General features: G+C 41.0%; 1 protein-coding gene across 1 annotated transcript; it reads left to right on the top strand.

Annotated features, from left to right (window-relative positions):
- The first annotated feature begins 6,331 nt into the window (after positions 1–6,331).
- Positions 6,332–9,544, top strand: hoxc13a (homeobox C13a). The gene is made up of 2 exons (XM_008288289.1): positions 6,332–6,995; positions 9,288–9,544. The coding sequence occupies exons 1-2, from the start codon at positions 6,332–6,334 to the stop codon at positions 9,542–9,544; spliced, it is 921 nt and encodes a 306-aa protein (XP_008286511.1).
- Positions 9,545–10,100: the final 556 nt, after the last annotated feature.

Genomic DNA, 10,100 nt, shown 5'->3' with positions numbered 1-10,100 from the left:
AAAAACCTTTGCAGGTCGAGTGATGAATCACTGACATTAATAGCAGAATGATAAGTACCCTAAATATAAAGGCTGCAAAGCCTGTGATGTATTTTGTAAATCCACTGTGGCCTGCCTGTCGTGGTGGTCTGCCAGCCCGTCCTCTGTCCTCTGGGCGCGGCTCCGCCTGGCCTGCTTTAGTTTGCGGTTAAGCCACAGCCATCCTCTCATAGTCTACCTGCTCTGGATGAGGTTGAACGAGTGAAATCCAAAGTAAATTATGCCTGAAGTATATTGCAGATAGTGTTTTTTCATGCATTGCTGCTCAACAGCATTTTCAGCACTATATACAATGTAAAGGATCAGTGATATATTAAAAAAATAAATAAAAAGCCCAAACCTGTCAGTGATTATAATCCAAAAGAAACCATCGACGAACACGAAGAGAAATAGGATTTTCAGAGACGCCCAATTCTGTTTCTTAAAAGTCTCTGCTTACATGTGCAGTGCTGTGCATCTGTTAACTTCGCCAAGATTAAGAAGAGTCTATAAGAATCATATCAGAAGGTGTTGGTGGGTAAAGTGAGTCTAAGGGGGGTTATTTCCCCCACACCTCATATGCCCTAAACTCGACACTTTTGTGTCCCATTCACTGTATGTCGTTTCACGAATACTTAAGCTAATTTCGGTTTGCTTGGAAAACATGGCTTCCAGCTCCAGAGAGTAGATTACAGTTTTGCAGCTGGTTTGCTTTTTGAAAGCCACAAGGCTTCCCCCCGCAGTGTTTGTTCGATACTAGTCACAAAGGTTGCACATTAGTGTCGGACCTGCATTTTGAGATCTTCTTATGCAAATGCAGGCAGATATAGGAAATGTGGTCAGCGGGGATTTGTGAAGCTTGGCGCGATTTGAAAGAAAACCAAAAAAATGCACATAGTGATCTATTTACGCATATGGACGATTGTGTTTAATTATCCCGCTTCCACTCGTTGCATTGCCTGTTCGTGCTGTTTATCACTGTCCTAGTTCTGTATTTTTAACCCCGCTTTGATTTTTTTTTCCTTCTTGACAAAAATCACATGCCTTCTTGAGCCCTGGTTGTTGGCATAGAAGTTCACTGGTCTTGGCTTTTACGGTTATGAACATTTCTGATCGCAGCCTAAATTAAATCCAGCCTGCTCGAGAAAATACCAAATTGAGATGCTGTTTTAGTTTTTGTAGGAATGTTTTCATGACAGTGGGCTGCTCTGCTCTCCTGCCTGTTGAACAACAGCCCACCTTCTTGTATGCACACGCACACACACACGCAGTCTCTCTCCCACACACACACATACACACAGGTCAATGGACATGCACACTGGCGACATAAATAACACACATTCCCAAGAATCATAGAAAATTCACTATTTTGCAGATGAAAATGTTGCACTAACACCAGCTATAATGCAAAGTGTACGCAGCGCGCCCGACCAAGAGCTCATGACTCACACATCCAGTTTCCAGGTGAACATCAGTCTTGATTTACTGTGATATTTATGTTTGCACCACAGTCTGATTGTAGTCCATTTAATTAGTCCGTACACTTGTCCAAAGCAGGCCTTGTTTCTCAAAGCCTGTGGAAAAAGCCCTAGGAGGACTATGACCTATGCTACAGTACGCAAATCTGTGAGGTTATTTTGATTGGCAGACAAAGTCCACTGTTCAGTGCAGAATTACCGGTCGGTTTACTTTGATTATAAAATGGTTCAATCTCTGCAAAGCCTGAAGCTGGCTGGAAACTCGTAAACATAAACGCAACCTGATTTCAGCATGCATGGCGCAGACTCTACCTGCAAGCTGTCAACACATTCTTGGACCGCTACATCGCCTCCTCAAAGGCTTTTTTTTTTTAATGCACGGGGATTTGCATCACTTCCAATACCGGTGAGATAATGTTTGAGTAATATGTTAGAATATTGGTACCTATTTTTAAAAAAAAGACAGATTCAAATGAAAAGTTAGTATAATGGGCGACTGCATTGCAAAAAAAAATGTGGCAGATCAAGGCAAAGAAACTGACCAATATGAACATTTCACCTGTTTCCTTCAGAGGATGTGGTCTCTGTGTCATTATCTGAATGTGATATTTGCGTTAAGGGGGATAGTAGAATAGCCTACCATAGTGTTGCATTGACCATTGTGCTGCAGGATGGAAATGGCGCTGGCTGCACATGCTGCAAAGGCAAATTCTGCTTTGCTTAACATTCACCGGCTCAGTCATGTGCATATGCAGTCAGTCGTCTAGAGCGGAAGCCCCAGGTAGGCAGCAGTTGTATAGGGATGGATGCTTTCCCCTCCCCCACAAACCTCTGCATGAGACAGGCGCTCTCCCCCGTCTGACAGGGCCTGTCTGGAAGAACATGATGTCTGGTTGTCAAAATATTTACAGCAGCACATCATGGCTGGTTGTCAAGATAGGCCTTTTTGATGGTTATTTCTATTAACAGGTCCTAGAATTAGTGGAAACACAGTGGAGAGGAAATATTTAACTCATCCGTGCAGATTTGTTTTAATTAATTTTTAAAAAATGTTTCTTTAACATGATTTGAATTTTAAAAATAGGCAAATATGCGTAAAAGGCGATATATATATTTTTTTGTACTCAACTAACGGATTGCAGAGAAGCATGCAGTACACTTCAAAGTGCTCACTTAAAATACGTAAAACTGACAGAGTAGCTGTTTTTTTCTGTATTTAAGTGAAAACCTTTAGTCTGTGATGGCAATTAGCGTCTCACTGACGCCATGTATAGCTACAGTTTGAGCATTTTACCTCGCAGGGCTTTTATTTCATTTCATTTTGGTTGTAGTTTTGGTTACTGATACACGACGATTACTGATGCAGTTTTTCCCTCATGTGTTGGTGGTCGAGTTGTGACCAAATGGGAATCAAAACCCAGCTAATTAGCTCCATTGTAGTTTGCTGTTCCTATTGAATTTAAGATTCACAAATGTGCGTAAACAGGTAAATACGCAGCGTGACATCCCCGAAGCACGGAATCGAAGTTTAGGATGGGATAAGAAAATATGTGCGTTCATATCAAATGTCCGTCTCATTGGTGGCTGAATTGTTTATTCATAAATATGTCACAATGAATGGGGAGTTTGGATGCTATGAAATATAAAATAACCCCGCAATGTGAAACTTTCAACATGCGTGAACTTTAAAAAGAAATTCATCTTTAAGAATCCACCTGTGTGTCTACATCCTTTTCACTCTTAATGAAAAATAATAAATTCCGAAATTCAACTATTAAAGTTTCATATCTTTTGAATTTCATTGTCATTCATTATTTGCAGGGCGGATGTTAGATCCTTGCTAAAATAACGTCGCTGGCACACATGGCATATCATTTCCTGTTGTGGAAACGCGCCAGACGCCTACATATTTAATATTAAGCTAATTATTTCACTTTCTCTCCCCATAGCTGCGTAATATTTGTATTGGTACGTGCAAAGTTTAAAAAAAAAAGGGAAATAGTAAATTTATGAAGTCTCCATTTGCCATATATGTATTTTTTTTATTTTACTCTATTATGTTGCTAGATTATTATTTCTTTTCCAGAAACTATGATTGTAAGAATATTAAATAGTATTTTCAGTCTGAGTTTTGGAGAAAACCACAGGACGGCTTAACTTGTGATTTAGACTGTGGTTATTGCAACAGAAAATGTGACTTCATCAAATGGTATGTATTTTTTTAAACACTTTTTTTTTGCCTGTGTAACACGTTTAGCTTTTAGCCCTGTGGCCTTTATCTCCTATATGACCAACGCTGCATCATCCGTGCATCTTTTTAGGGAGACTATTATCAGAACTTGCAAACGCACATATATTTTTAGATCATGTGCAAGATGCGCTGCTACAAAACCAATCGCACCAAACCAGTAGTGACACGCTTTAATTCAATATTTTAAAAAAAGAGGAAAAAGAGAAAAGATAACGTCATCTCATCAAGCAAAATGTTGCTTTGGAAAGTCCCAGGTTTTTCTGCAGCGCAAAAGCTATCACACTCCTGATCTTCTAAATAAAAACTGAAGTGATCACTAGGAATTCTGTTCCCCTCTTCACACATAGCAAATATTTTAGAGCGAGGGTCTCTAAATAACAGCTAGTTTGCATGCATACTCTAGTGTGAAGTTCATTCTTGTCTGTCTAGACTCTGATTACGACCCTGTTTGTCTGCGTTTTTTTACCTTGACCTTGGACTTCCGTGCAGCTGCCGTTTGGATGAGCCCTTCGCAGTTGTAATTTCCTTGAGACAAAAGAACTATAGTCTGTGTCCGAGGAGCACCGGGGGTCCAGCTTCCTTAGTGCTGTTTACAAATACACAACGGTAGCCTGATTATTCCTAAAGCAACTCAGAAGTGCAAAAAAACTGCTGATAAACTATGCGCCCTTTGTATGGGCAGCTTGTAGCCTGCCTCATGAGTGACTCATGGCATAGGTATCAGAGAAAAATACTTCTTTGTGAATACATTGCGGGCCGAACCCATCGTTAATATTTTAAACTGTTAGGTTTTAAATATTACCCTGGAAGTATTTTTAAAGGGCTGCAGCAGAGCGGTAGAGGCCGGAGGATTTGCGCAACTGTTGTGATTGCATAAGAGGAACTTAAAATACATTTTTTTGTTTATGGAAGGAGCTTTAGTCAATAGCCAGTGCTTCAAATCTGAAGGAGGACGTGTGTAAAACAGCAGAGGAAGACTTCTTGGGGGGACATAGTTCCGCATTTCCACCATTGGGTCTTATTAAAGAAGGGTCTGTAGCCTCCACACAGTCCAGCTGAAAGCGGCCCCATTTTGCTCTTTTCTCCTGGAAGCGTCAGAACATTAGCGAAACGGGAACATCACAAGAATTTGTAGTGGTTAATTTAGTTTTCTTGTTATCGCATAAAAAAAAAAATAAAAAAAAGATTCGGGGAATAACCCTTGCTTATTAGAAAATGTCGCTTTGTCTAAGCATAAATAATAACTTTATTGTCCCAGGCTTGAGGGAATTTGTCCTGGGTTATTCACCCATGCTGCAGTCAACACAAACAGACACAAACAGGGAAAACATAACATAATACATACATACATACATACATACATACATACATACATACATACATACATACATACATACATACATACATACATACATACATACATACATACATTAGTTGTATTTTAAGGGGAGACTATCCTTCATTGTGGGGCCTTACTACTTAACGTGTGTCTTCTAATTACAGCTGCTCTGTGTAGTGAAATGGAATTTGTAATGACTGTCTTACCTGGAATAGCTTTCATCTCGTCCTGTGCCTGCTGCTCCTGGGATGCAACGACACTTATTCACATATTTTGCTAATCCTAAACCACACACACACACACACACACGCACACAGTCACACACTGTAGATATCAAATTTTCTTTTTTTTTTCTTTCAGCTTGATAAAAAGATCTCTTGAGCATGTCGTGCTTAAAAAAAAAAAAAAAAGTTCGACGATTTCCACCCCGAAAGGGCAAAATTATTCGTCAACAGTTTATAGTCATTTAAGAACTACTAGGAAAGTAAGTAACCACTGCTTGGTTTAGTCACAGAATCTCTTGTCAGCATGTTCACAGTGACCCAGTAGAAGATACGGATCTAAAGGAAAAGCGGACTTGAAACAAGGAGTCTTCTGAGATTGGACGGTTTATAGTTGCAGATTTCTTTGAATAGTTCTGTGTTTCTTAGCGCTACATGACAGACAATAAATTGACCACACAGCAGAGATTAGATCTTATTTCTGGTTGTTATACATTTCAACTTCAGCCGGAGCATGTCGCTCCCAAACTTTGTGCATCAGTGCGTTAAGAAGCAAACTGAAAATTCGTTGCAAAAAATCCTACTACAAATGCATACTTATTTATTACTGTTATAATTATTATTATTACCCATGTACCAACTGTGACATGTATCATATGCTAGTATATTCTTTGGCAGTCCTAAAGTCGGCTAAATTTCACAGGTTGTTTTCGTTTGCCCTAATCTTGCAAGTATCCCAACTCCCCTTTAAGGGTGGGGGTCTAGGTGATTTAAGCCAATGATATGACTCGGTGTTCTGCAGGAAAAAACGGTGGCATGCGAGGCAGTGGGTCTTTAAAGGGCTGCTCTGCCCCTGCTCGCAAGCCCAATCTCGTAGGACTTGTTAGCGTATCACGTGCCAGAGTCTTAATGAAGTGGACACACAGGGGCCTCGTGTGCGCATGCGCTTGGTGTAAAATGTAGTTGGAAATGAGGTGTCCGTCTTGGAGTAGTCGACTTTTAAAAAGCATCGGCAGCCCGTGATATGACGACTTCGCTGGTTCTGCATCCACGCTGGGCGGACACCTTGATGTACGTTTATGAAAAAAGCCCGAATGAAAACAACCAGAATAAAAGCCAAACAATGGAGGGACTGAGCAGTAATTGCCCTGCGACCCACTGCAGGGACCTGATGTCGCACCCCGCGCTGGGACGACATTCTGGCACCATAGCGACCCACCAGGGCTCCGTCTACTCGGATATTTCCTCTCCAGACACCGGCCGGCAGTGTCCCGCTCCTCAGACTTCATCCAGCGCATCTTTGAGTTACGGTTATCCCTTTGGAAACCCATATTACGGCTGTAGATTATCTCATTCGCACAACGTGAACTTGCAGCAGAAGCCTTGCTCGTACCATCCCGCAGAGAAATATGCCGAGCCCAGCACAGCGCTGCCCACGGAAGAACTGTCTACCAGGGCGAAAGAGTTTGCCTTCTACCCGAGTTTCGCCAGCTCATATCAGGCTGTTCCTGGATATCTGGACGTGTCGGTAGTGCCCAGTATCAGTGCCCACCCTGAACCGCGGCACGACGCCTTGATCCCCATGGAGGGCTACCAGCACTGGGCTCTCTCCAATGGCTGGGATGGGCAGGTGTATTGCTCCAAAGAGCAAACACAGTCAAGTCATCTTTGGAAATCACCTTTCCCAGGTATGTACAAATTCTAATGATTTTTTGCATGCGTCTTAAGTAGGCTGTAATGGATATATCAGTCCAGCAGCTCAGTCTTTTAATAACTGTATCATCACTTTAAGAGGGTTATTTAAATGTCGCCAGGTGTTTTCACGCTGCTAAGATGCTATTGCTTATTTGTATTATTTTTATTGTGCCAAAAGTGTCCTTTTCAGCTCACCAAAAGGTTTCAGGAAAGCTAAACGTGTTGCATAAACACACAACTGTCATTCCTCGTGTCAGTTATCATGTGCACTTTTCTGTCTCTGCCATTAGTGTAGAGATGTGCTTCAGTTTGACATTCAACACATCACCATATATTTTCTGCAAAGTATGCATAAAAAATTATGAGAATTCACAGTCGTGAGTTCAAGGAGCCCCTTTGAGCTGCCTGGCCCTTTTAACGACTAATATGTATTCTGAGCTGTTGTTTTGCACAGTCATATGATTGCATGAGTATAACTCAGTTTCTGTCACGTAGAATAGAACGGAACACCACCTAATACCTTTGCCCCCAGTATGACAATATAGTGACTTAGCTAGCCTTCTGTGTTTGGATTGTGCCAATAAACCTCAGCGCCCTGCGGTGCGTCTCTTGCATATATCAGTATTTATTTATAACCTTTGCATTACGTACAGGCTTGAGCATCATGTCACGCAAATGGCTCACGAATACAAATTTAGTTCACGTGATAATTCAGGCTCGCCTTTTTTTTTTTTTGCTTTGCTTTGCTTACTATCACACAGCATGCATCACATCTGATTATGGACACAGGAGCCCGAGCAGTATGCAGTTTACAGAGTGTTTACTGGACTGCTGCTTTTACCTCAATGGTTTATTATCTTTGTGAAATCTGTAGCTATTTTAATTTGAGATAGGGATCCCTCCCCTCTCCCTTCTTTCTTTATATTGCAAATACACAAGAGCAAGCCACGCAAGCACGGGCACGTAGTCAAATACGCGCGCACACGTGCACAAACACACAAGTGCGCGCGGTCCATGTCTCTGTGAGACCCAAACTGACGCCCTCTCACACCAACACAACTGCTTTACTTTAAAATAAGAACAAATGCACTAACAGTAAACTCTGCTCAGTTAGCCCCAATTTAGAAGAGAATATGTAATATGCGAAAATAACATGGATTTGTTCATTGGCCCAAATTAGGATACAGTAAGCATAACCTTATATGAATATAAAGTGAGGAGAAATATTCGCAACCTTCTCCTGTAAAATAACACGGGGGTTAAAAAAAAAAAAAGCTATATGTCTCACAGCTTGCCACTATTTGTTTTAAGGTATTGCCATACTTGTCCAGTCATGTTGCATTTTGGCTGCCTTGAACTCTTCTCCACTTAGGGGTAAAGGGTGTAATCTCAGAACTTTGCTTTCCTGCACAAAAAGGTAGCTACTGCCATTGGAAAGAAGAAGAAGAAGAAAAAAAACATATTTGCAATACACTCATGTGGGGAAAATAGTGCCTTTCTATTCGTAACATTTTGATATGTTTCCTAAAGTCTAAACTTATATTTGAAGTATAAACGTAATATTTATTCCAAACTTAAAGTTTCTGTTGTCTTGGATATAGTTGCCAGAATTGGATTTCTTTTTTTTTCCCCCTCACAGACTGGCGGATTGCTCACACATCGAGACTTAATGTGGTTTATACTTAACCCAGCCTGATACCGCAGTTTAATTAAGCACCTTAACGAGAGATTTATCTAAGATACCCTTAACAGTGTTTGTTATAGTGGCTTGTAGACAATCAAACAGCAGATTAAGTATTGACATACAGTCCAAGAGAAAACAATGATCAGTGGCCACTAGAAACAATGCGCAGTCGTTAGTGGCTGTAACTTAATAGTGATAGTTCATTGACAGGAACAAAGGATGGATGTGGTGGCATTTTACATTAGTGATCCCACTCAGACGCCCCCACATGTCAGGTGCAGCACACCTGAGAGCCTGACTTCAACAAAATTTCTGTTATGTAGCCTCCCCCTCCTCCTCTTCCTCCTCCTCCCCCTCCTCCACCCCCCATCCCTACACACACACACATACACACACACACACGCACACACACAGACCTTTAGAATTAAATTACTTGGAAGCTATTTTCCTGTTTTCAGTTCAGTAGAATCAGTATTTCAAGCTAAACAGCTCCTTGTTTACTTCAGAGATAGACCGGCTGCTGGTTTTGTGAAGTAAAACGCTGCGATATTTTTGCGCAGGGACTAATATTTTCCTTTGAATTTTTTTTCCCCCCTTGCAGATGTGGTGCCACTGCAGCCTGAAGTCAGCAGTTATCGTCGTGGGCGTAAAAAGCGCGTCCCCTACACCAAGATCCAGCTGAAGGAGCTAGAGAAAGAGTATGCAGCGAGCAAGTTCATCACCAAAGACAAGAGAAGGCGCATCTCGGCCGCCACCAACCTCTCAGAGCGTCAAGTTACCATCTGGTTCCAAAACCGACGAGTAAAGGAGAAGAAATTTGTCAGTAAATCCAAGAACAATCACATGCACACCACTTGATAAGCGACCTCCTTGAAACTGCAACTTATACCTTCCAAAACATCATGCCATATATTTACCTCTTGCATTGAAAATCTTGGCTGAAGAACATTTTTTGGCTGAGTCTTTCTTTTTTTTCTTTTCTTTTTTTATTTTTAATTTAAGTTCCATCGCCAACTCCAACGACCATGGCACCAAGCCCCCCAGTTTTCAATTTAGAGATAATGCTCTAAGAAACTGTGAAAGTATTGAAAATTCACTTCACATTTGTTTTATAGGAATGTACATATATAAATATATAATATTTAAAACGATATCTGTATTTCAAAGACAAGTATTGCGTGTTTTCCTGTTTCGTTTTTTTTTTTCTTTTTTTCTTTTTCAAGCCAAATCTCAAAAAGACTGATGACATTTCTAAGACTTGCGACGGGGGAGATTAAACAGAGGAGACGGTTCGTTTGGTGGCATTTTAGAAAGAATTTCGCCATATGGACAAGAATTGTTGTGGCGTGACGACACGTTGAACTTGAGACTTGATCATCTTCAACAAAAAAAACTCACAGAGGAGACTTTCAGG

This window comes from Stegastes partitus, unplaced genomic scaffold (assembly GCF_000690725.1).
Source record: "Stegastes partitus isolate 25-593 unplaced genomic scaffold, Stegastes_partitus-1.0.2 Scaffold551, whole genome shotgun sequence".
In the NCBI taxonomy this organism is placed as follows: Eukaryota; Metazoa; Chordata; class Actinopteri; family Pomacentridae; genus Stegastes; species Stegastes partitus.
The sequence above is the reverse complement of the archived record's forward strand: the minus strand, read 5'-3'. Positions and strand labels throughout refer to the sequence as shown.